Source organism: Perissodus microlepis, chromosome 7 (genome assembly GCF_051167445.1).
Source record: "Perissodus microlepis isolate ML-2025 ecotype Zambia chromosome 7, ASM5116744v1, whole genome shotgun sequence".
NCBI classification, from domain to species: domain Eukaryota; kingdom Metazoa; phylum Chordata; class Actinopteri; order Cichliformes; family Cichlidae; genus Perissodus; species Perissodus microlepis.
Window position 1 is genome coordinate 64,164,628 of NC_140467.1, and position 18,763 is coordinate 64,183,390.

The following is an 18,763-nucleotide window of genomic DNA, read 5'->3' on the forward strand; positions in this document are numbered from 1 at the left end:
TGAGGATGGAAACGAGTTTAACTTGATGAACTTTCATTAAACACAGAAACAAAACGTTCCTGGTAACCAGCCAACATCCCAGGAGGGTCCAATGAAAACCAAACCGACTGGCCTCCACAGTGAGGTCGTGTTCTCAGGCAGCTCCGGACCGTTTTCATCACTGCTGCTGAGATCCGAGCGTCGGCCACTTCCTCCTCTTCTGGAGCGGTCCGCCGCGCTGGGTCTCCTCCTCCTCCCCCGGCTGAACAGCTGCAGCGATCCAAAGGCGGCCCGACAGCCGCCTGAGAACACGACATCGGCCACACCTGACTCAGGTGATGTTTCTGATTATTATGGACCTGCACGCAGAGCCGTTTGATCCCAGGACCGCCCACTCAGCGAGCTCAGTCCTCCACAGAAGTCCTTCTGTGGATCCAGAGTCTGGACCCACAGACGTACAAGCAGGTGGTTTGCCAGCCCGCCACGAGGTCTGTGCAGGGATAGTCCACGCCCCCACACCGCGCCGGCGGTCTACATGAGGGCGTTGAGGTGCCCCGAGTGTCCCACAGAGTTCAGCATCAGCGCCCTCTGGTCCAGCACCTCCCTGTCCCGGCCCAGCGCCGCCCTCTCCTGCTCCACCATGGCTCTGTCCCGCTCCACTGCCGCCCGCTCCCGGTCCAGCCACAGCTTCTCCGCCTGCACCGCCGCCCTCTCTCTCTCCAGCGCTGCTCTGTCTCGCTCCACCATCTCTCTCTCTCGCTCCAGCGCCGCCCTCTCCCTCTCCACCATCTCCCACTCCCTCTCCAGCCCCCCCAGCGGCCCGTCGCATGTCTCTGAGCTCCGCTGGTTCTGCTCCGCGCCGTCTCCGAATGCATCCGGCGCGTAGTCTGAGGACGACGGGCGGGAGGCCGGTGGGGCAGGGGGAGGTGCGGGGGTGGCGCGGGGCCTGTGTCTGGGGGCGGGGTCCGGGTGCTGATCGTCGTCCTGAGTGACGGGGGCCAGGAGGGGGGCGCTGCTCGCCAGCCGGCCCTCCATGGCTTCGTTCATAAGGTGAAACCACGGCCAGGAGGAGGCGCCGTCTGCCACGGTCTCCATCCCGACAGGAGGATACTTCAGGTCCTGAGGAGAGCAGAGGATTTTAGAAACACGCAGCCATGAGCAGCTTTACCGAGGCGGGGAGTTAGTGACGGCCTACCTTGTACCGCCTCTTCAGATTGTCCCACTTCTTCGCCATCTGGTAGGTGGAGACCTTCCCCTGCAGACCGAGCTCCTTCAGGATGGCTCTGACAGGAAGTGAGGACACAGAGTCAGGAACGCCTCGCTGCTCCGACATTCACCCGCACGGGAGGGATACTTACTTCCAGGCGGCTTTGGCGGCGTTCCTCCTCCCGGTGAACAACGCCTCGTTAGCGGCTCGAAGTTTAATCATCTTCCTCGTGTCCTGGTCGGTCACTGCGACGCACACAGGTCGATAGACAAGTTATCAATCATTGATTTTATGCTGCAGTTTCAAAGTTTTCCGTGTTTTTTGTGCTGCATACGTTTAATTTCAGGTATTTTACATTTGTTTAAAAGAGTTTTATGTTCTTGTACTTTAATTTATTCAGTTTGAATAAATATCTTTTATTGATATCTGTGTATTTTGATAACAAATTTTTTATTCATTTATTTATTTTGATTTTCAAACATATGCATAGATTTCATGTGTTTCACATTTTTATTAAATGTTTTTTCAGTATCTGTATTTTAATACATTCATTGTTATGATGATGATGATGATGATGATGATATATACTTTTCTCATTTCTGTATGTAAACATTTTGTCTTTATTTTAATCAGTTAGTTTTAAAGTTTTTATTTTACTTTGTAATTTATTCTATTTGAATTTTGTCACATTTTTCTTTGCAAAGCTTTTCAGCGTTTTTTCTTACAGGATAAATTTCAGGTCTTATTATTTAGTTCTAACAGATGTTTGACTTCCTGTCTGATGTTGTCTTTGTTTGCATTCGTTTGGTTTTTGCCGTTTTGTATTTTCTTAACTGCAGTAATTCTTTCATTTTTTTGTATTACACAGGTTTTCCTTCACGTCCTGATTCTTCGTGAAGCTTTGCTTTAATTTGGTCGTTGACTGCAGAGACTTCACAGCTTTAAAGCTTAAACGACGTGAGCGAAGCCTCGAGGAGGTTTGAGGGCAGCGATCGTCACCGGGCTGTGACCACGAAGAAATCCTCTCACTTTTATAAGTCGGGTCGGAGGGCGTCGAACACTCCTCTCCGCTGGCGTCGATGTAGGTGACGTTCCCGTCGGACTCCGCGTTGTCTCCGCCCACCATGCTCTCCAGCTCCGACACGCTGCTCCTCTCCGCCATCAAACAGTCTCTGTCGGGAGGCGGGGACGAGCCGAACACGCCGTCCTCCTCGTTGGTCCAGACGGGCGTCACTCGGGGAGCTTTGCCCGTCAGACGGCCTTCCAGAGCGTCGCTCATCAGCTGGAACCAGGGCCACGAGGCCGGGTTGGTCTGACCCTCCATCCCCCGAGGAGGAAACTTCAGGTCCTGCAGACGCAGCAAACGCACGTTTCAGTGAACGCTTGAGGCGAGCAGCAGCTCTCTGCGGCGCTCTGCCGATTACTATCAGAGAGCTGCAGGACACTCAGGCGTCTAACTTTATTTAAACAGGTCCGACTGGACAAAGCAGGTTATAGGTTCACATGCAGGGCACACGTTACTGCGAGTCACCGAACACACCAACCAGATTTCCTTCAGTTACTTTAACAAACACCTTGAGGTCAGTTTAAAACACACCCCTCCGCCTGCACACGACTAACGTATCGACGGCGCCTCAGTCTCGAGCGATCCACTCAGACTTGCGTGTCAGAGATAATTACTGACACTACAGTAATTATCTCAGGAACGTTGTCACTGCCGCTCAGGAAAAACTGGATTTGTTGCATGTGTGGAAAAACAGCTCAGATCAAAAGGAATGCTGTTCTTGCTGGTGTAAATGTAAACTAGCAGAACATCGACACCAGCGCCGTAAAGAAACTGCCGACCGCGGAAGCTGATTTCCTGGTTTTAACGCCTGAAGCTCGTAAGCGTCTCACACACAGAGACATTCACAGCGGAGACGTTTATCCGGCCCACAGTGCAACAGGACAGCGTGCCAACGATGAGTCTCTGTAAAAACCTGACACGTTACCGTCTGTGCACCTACTCTAAGTATTTGTAGGTAAAAATATAACAACACTTATTTAAATACAGGCAAATTAGTTATGGAGGACAACACCGCCTCAGCTGAGGGCTAAAAAGGATGCGGCGGTAACACGGGGTCACATGACCTGAGGCATGCTGCTCAAACTGCTGCAGGGATCTCACCTTGAATTTGGTCTTCAGGTTGTCCCACTTCTTGGCAACCTGGTCAGGTGTTATCTTCCCTGTCAGACCCATCTCCTTCACTATGCCCCTGCACACACACACACACAGTTTAACAGGACCCCGACACACACAGAAACAAGCGCAGTGTTCTCAGCAGACGCTCGAATGCTCGCTCACCTCCACGCCGGTTTGGCGGTGTTCCTCCTGCCGGTGAACAGAGACTCGTTAGCAGCTCGCAGCTCGATCAGTCGCCTCGTGTCGTCTTCGCTCACTGTGAAAAGAGGCGAATGCAAACGTTACTTTGAGGCGTGTCCTGCACGGCGTGCATGAATACGATCGGGCGACATCGTTCGTTTCGTTTAAAAACTTCCTACGTCCTGATTCCAAACGACTCCAGAACTGAAGCTCCGAGCACAAAGAACTTTTAGACGAACCCTCGAACCAAGACAAACCGGACCTATCACATGACCTCCTGGGCAGCTGATTGGCTGTGCTTTAATAGTTTTCACTTGCACATGTTCCCCTTCTCCCTGATGCCTACATTACCCACAATGCCCCTCAGTCTCACTCTGCTGTCTGAGCTCAGAGCTGATCGATTATCCTTACGTTTGTAGGTGAACTCGCCCATCCGGTGCAGCTCGCCCAGAGCCGCCGATCCGTTCTTGTCCTCGTTATCAACCAGCAGGTCCATCTCAGACTCCGTCAGGAATTCGGCCATCCCGCCTCGGCTCCGGCGGGCTCGCTTCTTGGGTGTCGGGGACAACGACTCGCAGTCCTCGTCTTCATCCTCCACAATGGGAGTGAGGATGGGCGCGGCGCCAGCGAACCGTCCCTCCATGGCGTCGTTCATTCTGTAGAACCAGGGCCAGGAGCTGGGGTTGGTCTCCACGCCTCGAGCGGGAAACTTCAGCTCCTGGAGGAGAAATGACAGGACGTCAACACTGCCACCATCTGCCATTACCCACGATTCACAGGGACGCCGCTGATTCTGCTTTGATACGTGCCAATCAATACTAACTATTGATTATTAATTTAACTGAAAGACGTACAGGATTGCAGAGCTACAAAGAACACATGAGTGGCCGTTATATAGTTGCAGTTCCTCTAACGTCCACTTGAGGCACCAAAACTGACATTAACAAAGAATGGCTGTCGCCCCGCCCACTGCGGGTTACGATCTGGACGGCGACGCCCCTTCGAGTCGTGGAGCTGGTCGAGCTGGAGTGAGAGGACGCACCTTGTATCTCCTCTTCAGGTTGTCCCACTTCTTGGCCAGCTGGTCTGTGGTCAGTTTGCCCTGAAGGCCCAGCTCATAGAGAATCGCTCTGAGAAAATCAACAAATAAAGTTATTTGAATCGGAGCCGAGCCCCTTCAGACCTGACCAACAATGAACATGAAGGTTTGAAACCGTTTGTCCTCGGCAGTGTTGGGGAGTTATTTTAGGTTTAAGTTTTTAAAAAGATGAATTTCTCAAAACGCTGCACGAGTCCTGATCAATTTACTCAGGTTGGTTATTAAGTTGATGAGCCTGCAGCAGAGCGCCGTGAGGAAGTGACCTGGAAACATCAAAATGCATCTACTGGTCAATGCTGCCCCCTGCTGGTGTATGTTTTAATTCACATTTGGACAGGAGGGATTACAAAAGGTACCTTTAAGTCTTTGATAATGATCAGAAAAATAAACATTATTAAATGTCTGAGACGCTCTGCAAATAAAAACAAAGTAAGAAATATTTATGAAACCCTAAGCTACAAAAAGTATATAAAAAAGTCCAAAAACTTATTTCTTATTAATATATTCATTTTATTTTTGGTAGTTTTTTGTAAAAAAAATGAGTCTAAATGTGCTTCAGGCACCAAAACATTTAATACTCGATGATATCCTGATTTAACCTTTAGATCAGGGGCGTCGAACTCAATCGCACAGGGGGCCAAAACTCAAGGCACACTTTAGGTCGTGGGCCAAACAAGACAAACATTTATTGAACAATGTTTTTTAAACATAAATATGAATAAAAACAGACAGGAATATTATTCCAGATTAAATAAACTTAAAAAAAGAAACTTTAAATATTTTGCTCTTCATAAAAATATATCCTGTCAAAATGATGCAAGTTAGAAATATGAACATGCAGCCAAAACCCCAGAAAAAGTAAATGAAAGCAAACACAAGGTTGGAGCCGCATGTAGACGGAGCTGGGCGTTGCTGCAGGAGTGGAGCTAATAAACTGTGCGGGACATTCAGTGTCATACTTTCCCTGAGTGCATCATTGCACTGCAGCTCCATCTGAATCTGCACAGGTGCAGCTCAGCAAAGTCCGCTGACTTGGTTCAACATTACTGCAACAGGGAAAGTGAGGCAGGCTGCACTGGTGCATTTGTGACAGCTTCACGTGAAACGCCTTCACCGCATCATACATGTCCATGAACTGACAGGTTTCCTTGCTGAGCTCAAAAACTCTGTTGAGAACTTTTATCCCAACTCAGCCAACAGACCTCTGTATGAAGGAATGTCGGCAAACTCTGAATCTATTTCCCACATAAAAGACTGAAACTGACGGTGATTTAAACTTTTAGCTCGGATAAAATTTACGGTGATCATTACATGCTCCATTTTTAGGACTTTACCACACAGCCTTTCCTGGTGTGTGTGCAGTGATCTGCTGTTAACTCACCGGTACAGTTCTCCTGCATCTTTACTCGCATCCTGCTGACTAGTCCGCTTTTTTCACTGCACAGCACCGGCGCTCCATCTGTTGTAAGTCCAACAAGTTTGTCCCAGGACAGTTTCACGTCGGTTACACTTTGACATGCGTTTTAAAAAATGTCTTTTCCTGTCGTTGTGCCGTGCATCGATTTAATGTTCAGTATTTCCTCTCCACGGATGAAGCTGGTCAGCTGTGCAATGTCCATCATGTCTGTACTTTCATCCACAGCTGAGTATGCAGTGAAGTTTTTGCTTCTTTCACACAGCTGTGTTCTTAAATCAGTGGCCGTCTCACAAACCTGATCAGCAATCGTATTTCTGCTCAGGCTCACATTTGCCTAAATCTGCGTTTTGTCTGGACACAAGACGTCCACAGCTTCGTCCTGCAGCTCTTCAGAGCGGTACCGGGCTGATTTGGCTCCTCTGCTACGATAAAACTTGCTTTCACAACAGCTTCACTTTGTGATTTTGCTCTGGTGACAAACGTCTGCTGAAATGTCAGATTCTTCTTTAGCTCTTCTACTTCCTGTAGTTTCTGCGTTTAGGTTTTTCAGCTTATCCTGACGTTTTGTCTCGTAGTGCCGTCTTAAATTAAATTCCTTCATTACAGCCACATTAGCTCCACTAATAAGACACACGGCTTTACCAGCATGTCTGTAAACATATATTCAGCCTCCCACTGGCGCTGAAAGGCTGCTTTCAGAATCAACTTTTCTCTCCACCATTGTGAGCGGCGAGATTGACGCGGGAATGTTCCCAGTTAGCCTAGCGTTCAGCAAGGAGGCTGCAGCGCTGCATCATGGGATCTGTAGTTTGTATGTTATTAGCGCCTCATATCGCCGGGCCATGCATAGCAATAATAATACATCTATATAAAATGATCTCGCGGGCCGGATATAAATGTACGCCGGGCCGATGTGGCCCGCGGGCCTTGACTTTGACACGTGTGCTTTAGAAGAAAACGTTTGATTCATTAGGACCACATCATGTAACGGAGATCAGTGGAGCCTTTGTTTACTGTGACCAGGCCACAGCTGGACGGGTGGGAAACCGGCTGTAGAGGCTTAAACTTCAAACACGCCCAAAAAATGTTTGAAAACATATTTTCATGACATTAAACCGTGCGACTATCCCAGAGTGTTGATTCCGTTTCTCGCACTGAAAAAAACACTCCGAACAGGTGATTTCGTCACCCGGGTGACTGAGCGCGCGTCGACACAATGTGACAAATGATTTCTTTAAATAAGATCCACGTCAATAACAAATCTGAGATGACGGAAATAAAAAGACAATAAAATCAAACCAGAAACCGGTTCAGACCTGGTTCAGGTGCGTTCGACTCACCTCCAGGCCGGCTTGGCTGAATGTTTCCTGCCAGTGAAGAGCGCCTCGTTGGCTGCCCGAAGTTTGATCATCCTCTCGGTTTCTTGTTCGCTCACTGTCAACAAGAGGTGGGGGGTGGGGCGGAGCCATTAAACACTCGGTCCTGCGTGAGGTGTGATTATAACCTGATGATGTCAGCCAGGTGTGTCTGCCTACTTTTATACGAGCACTCGGTCATCCTCCTCCAGCCCATCGGGATGCCCTCAGGGGGCGGAGCCTCCGTGTGAACCCCCCCATCATCCGCTGCCGCTTCGGCTGCCACCGTGTCCTCCATCTCCGTCTTGATGAGGAACTCCAAGATGTCTGTGTTCTCCTGGTTCTGATTGGGCTGGCAGTTGCCACGGTGACCGGCGTTGCCAGCGGTCTCTGGGCTCAGCACCAGGTTGCTGTTGTAGAGGCGACCCTGCATGGCTTCATCCATGATGTGGAACCACGGCCACGACTCCACAACGCCCCCCATGTGGTCCTGGCCCTGGTATGGCTGCTTCAGGTCCTGGAAAGAGGAGAACAGTGACCCCTGCAGGCTGAAACAGGGACGTACAGTAAGAGCTGCCTGCAGGTGAGCGTCAGCAGAAAAACTGTTCTGCAAAGTGCGTCACAGAAAGAAACGTGCCAAATAAAAAGAATTAAACATGAAGACATTTAAAGGTCTTTTTCCTCCAGTCGACTCCCTGAAAGATTCACCAAGAAGCAGACAGACGTGCTCATCGGAAAAATCTCATTAAAAACCATTAAAAAACAAACAAACAAACACCGTCTCTCCTCATGTCTGAAAAAGTAACTGTCCCCAAAACCTGTTAACTGGTTGTTCCACCCTGGCCCAGACTGATTTAAGTCCAGACTCGTGGTGTTTGCTGGTTGAGATCTTCAGCCTGCTTCACTTTGTCAAACAGCTTCTATTTAAGGGATTTCTGAGTCACCACTAGGGATGGTACCGGTATCCGGTGCCATTACGGCACCGGTTCTGACATAAACTGTAGTAACCAGACCGAAAAGCAGCGCACATTTCGGTGCTTTATTTCTGTGCTTTTTTCCCCTGAGATGTCACACACTTTGGATTCTAGCCAATCATTTTACCTTTCCGAGGATAGTAGGCGGGCCCAGGTACGTACGTTCTTTTAGAGCAGAGCTACAGATTAAAAACACCCAGGGCCAAGCGGTCAAAGTCTGGCTGTACTTCACAGCAAAATATGCAAACTCAGCAGCCTGCAACAAGTGCTTTAAGGCGATACTGTGATACTGTCAAAGGAGGTAACACCTCGAATCTGATGAAACACCTGGCGACGTATAGCGTTTTGTTAAAAGCCAAGAAATGCGCCGTATTTGATAGCTTGCTGCGAGACCTCACACCGAGCGCATCTACTGCGGGTGTGGTGCCTGTTATCGGACCCAGAGTTAGCAACATCCCCCAAAAACACGAAGAGGAGAGTCCTGGCCCCTAGCCCTGCCAGTGTAGCAGAAATGATGAGGATGATGATGCAGCAGCAGCCGTTCTTCTCTGCGTGAGTAGCTTAATGTTGTTCGTGTGTAATTTACGTTGAGTAGGCTAACCACGTTATTACATTAATGCATGTAAGGTGAACTAGCAAACACAGTCGTAGTTACATGCGGCTGTCTTCTTGTTTGATGGCAGATGCTCCCTTCACCCTGGCCAAAAAGGCTAAAATGACCAAAGTAAATGTGGGAAACAGCTGAACATGAGAGGTTTTTGGACAAAGTTTGTGTTTTTTCCATTGTTTAAGCACTGCTTCCAGCCAAGAGTGATACCATATATGCCCCATAGCTGCAGAAAAGGCTAACATTGTTATCTTTTTACAAAAAAAAAACAAACAAAAAAAAAAAACAGCTGAACATGAGAGGACAAAGTGTGTGTTCTCCATTCTTTAAGCACCGGCACCGTCTCAAAAGTACCGGTTTGGTACTGGTATCGGATAAAACCTAAACGATACCCATCCATAGTCAGCAGGTCTGACAGGGATCAGGCCTGGGAGTGGCAGTGATACCGGAGTCTTTGCAAAAACATGAGGATGATCAGTTAACTTGTGAGTTCACGGGGGGGTAATGACTTTCACAGACATGAGGAGAAGAACAGCAGCTACATGGCATCTCATGTACCTTATATTTTGTCCGCAGGTTGTCCCATTTCTTGGCGATCTGGTCTGCCGTCAGCTTCCCTTCCAGACCGAGGCCTTTCAGGATGGTGCTGAGGAGACAGGAAGCAGGACATGAGCACTCACAGAGGCCGTGGGAACTTTATGAGGGTGCTGCGACCGGTCCTGGCCGCTGGCACCCGGATCTCTCAGGTTAAACTGCTTCTGCTGCTCCTCGGTCACCTGTCGCTTGCTCAGGTGAGTCCAGGAGCAGGCGGGCTCATACCTCCAGGCTATCTTTGCAGAGTTCCTCTTCCCTGTGAACAGGGCCTCGTTGGACGCCCTGAACTCGATCAGCCTTTTCACATCCTCTTCGGTCACTGCAGGCAGGCAGCGGAGGTCAAAGGTCAGCAGCTCAAACACATGGGGCAGCACTTTTAAGGGTACAGGTACAGGTACTTACTCTTATAGGAGTTCTCTGGGAAGTGAGGCAGCGGGTGGGGGGCCGGCTCCATGGTGATCATGAGAGGACACAGCTAGGAGACAAGGAAGGAAGGGAGGGAGGAAGGAAGGAAGGAGGGAGGGAGGGTGGAGGAGGAGGAGGAGGAGGAGGAGATGTGCTGTGTTCAGGCCCGATGCTAACTACATCCGCTAGCGCATCCTGTTGCTCCTACAACGGGGCTCCTCCGTCCATCACGGAGGCCGGGCCGTGTCTGTGGGCGGGGGCCGCCGTCTCCTCCCGGTGAACCGTTAGCGGCCGGAGGCTGCAAGCTAACTCAGGCGGCTAAAGCTAAACAACAAACAGACCGCGGAGCCGGGCTTCCCGCCGCACAGAGAGACACCGGCTCCTGTTAGCTCGGCTCGGCCCCGACCTCCGCCTCCTCTCGGTATCTTATGTCACCTCCTCCGACGGGCGGAAAAGCGTGAATTAAAGCGTCCTCGTTAACGGAGCTAGCCTGCATCCCGACGCTCTGCTCCGAGAGAAGGGTACGCTCGATATCTCCACCCGGGCCTGGCCGCTATCACCTGACCTCCGGCTCGAGAGGGCGGGGTCAACACAAACACAACCAGCTCGGTTTTTCCCCGTGTATTATTATTATTATTATTATTATTATTATTATTGCTTTTTTTACATTAAGTAAAATATGCGAGGATTTATAACATATATATGGATATAAAACAGGACTGCCTGAAATTGTAATAACTAACTTTCGCACTTTAGTGGTAAAAGCTTTTAGGCAGGAAGGGGTTCAACTCCAGGCCTCGAGGGCCGGTGTCCTTTAGACGTGTCCTTGATCCAACACAGCTAATTTAAATGGCTAAATGACCGCCTCAACATGTCCTGTAGTTCTCCAGAGGCCTGGTAATGAACTCATCATTTAATTCAGGTGTGTTGATCCAGGGTGAGATCTAAAACCTGCAGGACGCCGGCCCTCGAGGCCTGGAGTTGGACACCCCTGCTTTTTTTTTGCCTGTCCCGTTTGGTTCTTTAGCCGTCATTGATGAGTTGATGACTGAAGGCCAACAAAGATATCCAACAGATTTACTTTACCAAGTGGATCATCACGGCTTTGTCGTATTGATCCATTTGATCGACCTTTGTTGTTATTATTTATTTTATTTTATTTTATTTTCAGTAGTTACAGATGGGACAGACATGGCTGGGGAATAGGAAAGGGAGAAAGAAAGATGAAGGAACAGAAAAACAGAGGGGAAGAGGGACAGTGAGAAAGGACACTTAAAAAGAAAATATATCCCAGATCACCTGTTGAGAGAAAAAAGACCCCTGCTTTTAGGTATTTACCACATATTTGTCTAAATTAGGGAACTCTGTCACTGAACTAACACAGCCAACTCCCTCAGCGTGTTTGTAGTCTTGGCTCATATTGCCTTCATATTAAATTATTTTCTGCTTTTTAAAGAACTTTTTAAACATTGCACTCAACAACAAACAAATCCTCCCTACAACTGGCCCCCAGGCCGCAAGTTTGAGACCCTGGACTGGACTACAGAAGCAGTATTTTAGGCTGTAAAAGCAGACAGTATCAGCTTCATATAGAATGTGCATGTACCACTTTCATTCGGGTTCATGAAGCTCAGTCCCAGAACAGGAACAACGCATTTAAAATCCAGTCTGTAACAAATGCAAATGTTCACATTAACAAGTCAAAAATAGCTTCAAGGGAAGACAGTTAAGTTCAGGCCATCAGTCAGGACCAACATATTTAAGGAGTAATGCAGAAAAATAAGAGAATGAACACCTGAGGTAACTGTTTTATCGTCTGTAAGATTCTGTGTTTTCTGTAATAAATAAGTCAAATATTTGGTTAATTATAATACAAGTGAATGTGTTTGAACTGATTTCTTTTTTGTTCAGAGCGGATTTTACCACGCGATGTTCAGTTAATAGGAGCTGCTTTTGTCTTTTAAATGTTTCATTTCACTTTCATTTATGTATAAATTTGTTAATGTTTACACACACGCGCACACACACGTTCAGCTTTAGGTTCGTTTGGCGCCTCGTCTCCTCTGCTGCCCCCTGCAGGCACCAGGAAGCCTCTGCAGCTGAACCTGCTGAGCCTCCTGCAGCTCAACGTCAAGTTCATCACATTCACCACACCCAACACCGGAAATGCACTTTCATAATTAAATTCCTCTCATTCGTTAAAGTTATTTGACAAGTTACCTGAACATCTTTGCAATTTCCCGTTGCACTGAATTATTGATTAACTATATGATCAGCCTGTAATTGAGTCCAATCGATATTATACTCAGTCTGTTATAGCGTATGGTCTACTTTGTTCTTTAATGACCAAAAACATCATAAACGGCACCTTTAGTGTATTATTTTGAAAGTCCAGGCCGGAACCTCACCTACATCATGTTCTAACCTGACTCAGGTCGATGCTCGGGTGGTGCTGAGGACATCCAGATGGCTGAATGATGGAGTCCGTGCTGCTGTTCCCGTCGGTTTAAGACACCCCGCTCAGGAACACCACCTTTATTCAACTACATCAGCTCACTCCCGCCCAGGTAACGTCACGTGACTCTAAGCGGGTTTTATCTGTGCGGTCATCAGTGTCACCTGCAGAGAGACGCGCGTGTCGTTATGGTGATAGGAACCAACAAACGCGAGGACGTAAAGAAGGATGCTGATGCTCGTGTTGGTTTCTGTTAATATGGAGTTAGATTCTTTTTTGTGACCACCGTGGAAATGATGCCACCTGCACACACCTGCAGGAATAAGGGACTGTTTTGGACAATTAACTGTCATCATTTCCGCCTTTCTGCCTCGACAGTAAACATGGGAGAGCAGAGGTCACATCCTCCAGGCTCTCACATACGTCACCAGTCAACTTAAAACAGGTCCCAGCACTGTCTATGATAATATAATATAATATGTTACAGAATGATAACAGGTATAGTCAACTTGAAACAGTTTTTAAATTGGTTTTAACTGATTATTTTTGAACTGTGATAAATTATTGTTGTTTATATTCACGTATTCATTGTATTAACAAACTAAAGAGGAAATAACACAATAATATTACAGTTATATAATAAAGATCTAACATGGCTCACGTGCACGTACATGCACATGTTTGCAGTTTTTTATTGTTTTATTTTGTTATTTAATTGAGTTGTTTTGCTATTTAGAGCTTTTTATCTTTTTTGTTTTTATTGTATTATTATGTTACTGTTGTGTTTTTTGTTTACGTTTAATTTAAATGTCTTTGGGATGTCAGAGATGAATCGAGCATCTCGTCTCATCAGTAACAGGAAGTAGAGAATCTCCTTCAAACGGCTTACTCACCAAAAGTCCAAAGTTCAGAAGATTATTGACAAATTTCTTTTACACTATTTATGAAATCATCATTTTTTGCCTCACTTAAAAATTATATGCTGTAAATCTGCTGTTTTCTTGGTGTTGATGACAAACCTTTCGTCAGCTGTATTTATGTTTAAGTTGTATTTTTCATGTGCGCAGCGTCATGTTGGCCAGGAAGGGCCTCCTGCCGGACGGCTTCCTGCTGACCCGGCTGGCGGAGGACCAGAACCAGCCAAACCGCAGCCGTTCGAGGTCTCAGAGAGCCCGCTTCATCACCAAGACCGGATCCTGTAACGTGGCTCACAAGAACATCAGGGAACAGGTAGAGCAGCGAGTGTTTGGTTATGATGTGGTTCAGCATGCAATGAAAGCTTCAGATGTGCAGGACTTTTCTGTTTGCTGCTCTGTGGCAGAATGTAGATAAAAAGCTAAAGCGGATCGAGGGCGGAGCGTCTCGGAGCTCCACTGCGTTTTTTATCTGTTAAACATCCTTTTACTTTGATAAGCCGGAATCCAGAATAAGTTAAATGTTGTTACGGGCGATGGGAAGAAAAGGTCCGGGGTTAGAACGAGGAAAAAGAGAGAGGACGTACTCCACGGTCTGTTGGGTTTGCTGACGGGAGGCTTTGTGGTGTGGTTCAGGGTCGCTTCCTGCAGGACGTTTTCACCACCATGGTGGACCTGAAGTGGCAGCACTCCCTCCTCATCTTCACCTCTGCCTTCCTCTGCTCCTGGATGCTCTTCGCTATGATCTGGTGGCTCCTCGCCTTCGCTCACGGAGACCTGGAGCCCCGCGACCCCAACGGCGAGCCGGGCCCAGTCCCCTGCGTCACAGCCATCCACTCCTTCACCTCTGCCTTCCTCTTCTCCATTGAAGTCCAGGTGAGAGTTGCTTCCTGCTGATGCGGGTGTAGACTTCTGTCTTGTGGTAATCCTGGATGTTTCCCATCTAGGTGACCATCGGTTTTGGTGGCAGGATGGTGACGGAGGAGTGTCCGCTGGCCATCACCGTGTTGATCATTCAGAACATTTTGGGGCTGATCATCAACGCCGTGATGCTTGGCTGCGTGTTCATGAAGACGGCGCAGGCCAACCGGCGAGCAGAAACACTCATCTTCTCCAAAAACGCCGTCATCGCGCCTCGAAATGGCCGCCCGACTTTCATGTTCAGAGTGGGAGATCTGAGGAAGAGCATGATCATCTCAGCCACCGTCCAGCTGCAGGTGACCTACAACTTCACCTGAGCTCCACATCACGCATACAAAACAAAACAGCCCCAGTAATGCAAACCAATCCTGAAGATACAGACACAAAACTGAAATCTTCTCTCCAGGTGATCCGGCGGACGGTGACGTCAGAAGGCGAGGTGATCCCCGTGTGCCAGCTGGACATCCAGGTGGAGAACCCCCTCAGGAGTAACGGCATCTTCCTGGTGTCTCCTCTGATCATCAGCCACACCATGGAGCGAGGGAGTCCTCTCTACGAGCTGTCCGCCCAATCACTGGCCTCCGAGGACCTGGAGATCATCGTCATCCTGGAAGGTGAGATCTTTACCTTCCTTTATATCATCCACCCACTGTTATCATCTTCACTGCCAACACAGAGCAGCTACCTGAACACTGCTCCAACAGAGGTCGATCATCTTGTTAATAACTTTACCTCCTCACTACGCACGACTCTGGATACTGTAGCTCCGGTGAAAAATAGACTTAAATCAGAAGTACCTGACTCCGTGGTATAATTCTCAAACACGTAGCCTAAAGCAGACGACTCGTTAGTTTCAGTCAGGTTTCAGAGCTCATCACAGCACAGAAACAGCTTTAGTGAAGGTTACAAATGATCTTCTTATGGCCTCTGACAGTGGACTCATCTCTGTGCTTGTCCTGCTAGACCTCAGTGCAGCGTTCGATACTGTCGACCATAATATCCTATTAGAGCGATTAGAACATGCTGTAGGTATTACAGGTACTGCACTGCAGTGGTTTGTATCATATCTATCTAATAGCCTCCAGTTTGTGCATGTAAATGGAGAGTCCTCTTCACACACTGAGGTTAATGATGGAGTTCCACAGGGTTCAGTGCTAGGACCAATTCTGTTTACATTATACATGCTTCCCTTAGGCAGCATCATTAGAAGACATAGCATACATTTACACTGCTATGCAGATGACACCCAGCTCTATCTGTCCATGAAGCCAGATAACACACACCAATGAGTTAAACTGCAGGAATGTCTTAAAGACATAAAGACCTGGATGGCCGCTAACTTTCTGCTTCTTAATTCAGATCAAACTGAGGTTATTGTACTCGGCCCTGAAAATCTTAGAAATATGGTATCTAAGCAGATTCTTACTCTGGATGGCATTACCTTGGCCTCCAGTAACGCTGTGAGGAACCTTGGAGTCATTTTTGACCAGGACATGTCCTTCAACGCACATATTAAACAAATATGTAAAACTGCTTTCTTCCATTTGTGCAACATCTCTAAAGTTAGAAATATCCTGTTGTTGTGATTTGAATTGAACTTTATAAAGAGTCCTGAAGGCGCCTGCAGCTGTAAAGCGACACTGAATGAATAAAACTTCTGGACTGCATTACAAACAGGTTTTTGACCTTTAACCTTATATCTGCATGCACCCTCTATTTCTTCTTTAAGGTGTGGTGGAGACGACGGGGATCACCATGCAGGCGCGGACCTCCTATATACCCGAGGAGATTCTGTGGGGGAGGCGCTTCGTCTCCATCATCACGGAGGAGGACGGCAGGTACTGTGTCGACTACTCCAAGTTCGGAAACACGGTTCCCGTCCGGATGTCGTCTCTCAGCGCCAAGGAGCTCAACCAAACCAGAGGAGTCCAGGAAGGAGGGTCCGACGTCCAGCTGCAGGGATGGGGGCTGGTTCGAGCCGGCAGAGGGGGGTTCCGCAGAGGAGGGCGGGCCTACGACAGCTCCACGCCTCAGCCCTGGTACGCCCAGTCAGAGAAAGCAGAGAAGGAGGTGGAGCAGAAAGGACAGAAAAAGACAGTCCAGTTGGAGGTGATCGGACGGCAGATCGAAGAGGACGCGCTCGGAGAGCTGAGCGACTGAACACAGCGCCCACTGCTGTACACCCAGGTGAACTGCACTCATGTGCCTGTTAAAGCAGCGGTCTCCAACCTTTTTTGCGCCACGGACCGGTTTATGCCCGACAATATTTTCACGGACCGGCCTTTAAGGTGTCGCGGATAAATACAACAAAATAAAACTAGTACTGAAAAAAAGAAGATTTATTTATAACACACGTGAAAAGACCCAGGAAAACCGAGTAAACGATAAAAACGATAAAACCGAGTAAACGATAAAAACGAGTAAACGATCAAAACGATAACAAAATAACGCTGAAAACCGATAAAAACCCTGAAAACCAGACATTTCACACCTGAGCCTCAACTCTCGCAGCCCGGTACCAAACGACGGACCAGTACTGGTCCGGGGGTTGGGGACCGCTGTGTTAAAGGATGCCGATCTCCCACAATGCAATGCACAAAGGTTTCTCAGAGCTGGAAAACATTAAATATTTGTGTAGAAGACAGAAATGAACATTATTTTAAAAACACTGAATGTTATAGATGGAACACATGCTGTCGAACTCCTGTTAGTGATAATACGCATTATAAATATACGTTTACCGCATACTCAGCTAAACTATGGAATTTATGACAACAGACACAGGAAACTGACCACAACATGTTTTTTGTGTCCGTCGTGTTCATACTGACTATTTTAATAGACTTTTAGGACACACTTAACTTGTTGTCTCCTTTCATGTCCTCGTGCTTGTCTCCTCCTTTAGTTCTAAATGATTTAACAGTCACATTAAACCCTGTGTGTGTGTAAGTACTGTATACTGTAGACAAAGACACTCCCGTGAGTGCTGAGGTTTGTAGCATATCTCCTGCTGCTTTAGATCTCTTCTGTGGGGCTTGGATATGTATTTCAATATTTGTGATGTTTAATAAATATGTTTTTTATCATCCTTTTTGTCAGGCTTTTTTGTGCTGTCTGTGACCCACAAGCTGGATTTAAAGTGCAGATCAAGCTTTATTTTGAAAGGATTTCAGGGCAGATTCCAGGTTAAATCCTTCCTGTGAAGAAATAACCGCTTTGTCTTAAGATATCATCTGAGACTCGTGTTGAGCTGGGCTTTCAGTTAGTGTAATACCACTCTGTAACACTAGATGGTGCAATAGACCAGTGAGACAGCAGCACACACAATGCATGATGGAAGATTCAGAGTACGAAGGGAAATTCTTCATTTAATACTTACAAACGAAGTGATTTGTATGTACTCACATGTTTGTGCTCTGACCCTCACATGAATATATACGTATATATATGTGATCTACTCCACGACAGAAGTAATCAGTGAGATGCTGTAAGATGAAACCGCAGGGAGCAGAACCCTCCACGGAGAAGGAGACTAGACTCCAAGATCAAGGTAGCACGGAGGAAAAGTAGCCGACTATCGAATTTGGAGAAAGGTGCGATGTAGAAGGTGCCTACGCAGTACAGCAAGCAGTAGCGGTTTTTGATACGGCGGTTGCCCGGGGCGGCATCGTGGTCGAGACGACGAGGCTGCAGTTACAGCAGTGCAAGTAAACAAACAATAAATATAAGAGGAGTAAGAAAATAAATATACACTTTAGGACTCGGAGTAAAGGGATCAATAACAATTAACCAGAAATACACCTTAGACAGTGAATCTGAACTAAGGTGTCGGTCTGTTAGGTTGTGTTGTGGTGATCCTCGGGATTTGTGTTCATACTGGACTGCAAAATTAAAACCAAGATGGACAAGAAAGTTCAAAGCCAGCAGGTGCAAAAGATGCAGGTAAGCAGATGTGTGATTGGATGATGGCAGGTCATCCTGAAACAATCAGAGTCAGAATACTTTATTAATCCCTGAAGAAATCATGTGGGTTACAGTTGCTCCAAGAAGTAATTGTAAAAAGTGCTGTTTCTTAAATGTACACATTTAAGAAACAGCACTAATATATGCAGATCACTCAATTATAAATATCAAGGATTAACAAAGGTGATTATAAATAAATATCAAGAAATTTGACAAGAATATTCCAGAGTAGAAAAGAGTGTGTGTAAAAAGGGTGTAACTATTGCAGTGTTCACAGTGTGTTAGATGGAGGAGTTGTACAGGGAGCCACAGGCAGGAATGATTTCCTGTGTCGTTCCTGTGACTGGCCAGCACGTCATGGAGTAGGTGGGAGGTGTTATCCAACATTGTCTGTATCTTGGACAACATCTGCCTCTCAGACACCACCCTAACCAGCTCCATCCCCACAACATTACTGGCCTTGTGGATCAGTTTATTTAGTCTGTTGGCGTCTGTGACCCTCAACCTGCTG

General features: G+C 47.3%; 2 protein-coding genes across 3 annotated transcripts; one reads left to right on the forward strand and one right to left on the reverse strand.

Annotated features, from left to right (window-relative positions):
* LOC146384639 (uncharacterized) lies at positions 1–10,217 on the reverse strand. Of its 2 annotated transcripts, XM_084936649.1 has the most exons (13): positions 9,997–10,217; positions 9,820–9,913; positions 9,559–9,646; positions 7,600–7,936; positions 7,405–7,498; positions 4,591–4,678; positions 3,960–4,266; positions 3,531–3,624; positions 3,354–3,441; positions 2,216–2,534; positions 1,338–1,431; positions 1,175–1,262; positions 1–1,098 (listed from the first exon to the last, which is right to left on the reverse strand). In XM_084936649.1, the coding sequence occupies exons 1-13, from the start codon at positions 10,055–10,057 to the stop codon at positions 511–513; spliced, it is 2,340 nt and encodes a 779-aa protein (XP_084792775.1). In that variant the 5' UTR covers positions 10,058–10,217; the 3' UTR covers positions 1–510. The 2 variants fall into 2 exon arrangements, with proteins under 2 accessions (XP_084792775.1, XP_084792776.1); XM_084936650.1 differs by lacking the exon at positions 9,997–10,217 and having other exon boundaries at positions 9,777–9,867.
* Positions 10,218–10,429: 212 nt separating this feature from the next.
* On the forward strand, positions 10,430–17,377 carry kcnj11l (potassium inwardly rectifying channel subfamily J member 11, like). Its single transcript, XM_084936651.1, has 7 exons — positions 10,430–10,520; positions 12,434–12,566; positions 13,522–13,684; positions 14,005–14,244; positions 14,316–14,585; positions 14,696–14,903; positions 16,019–17,377. The coding sequence occupies exons 3-7, from the start codon at positions 13,526–13,528 to the stop codon at positions 16,447–16,449; spliced, it is 1,308 nt and encodes a 435-aa protein (XP_084792777.1). The 5' UTR covers positions 10,430–10,520; positions 12,434–12,566; positions 13,522–13,525; the 3' UTR covers positions 16,450–17,377.
* Positions 17,378–18,763: the final 1,386 nt, after the last annotated feature.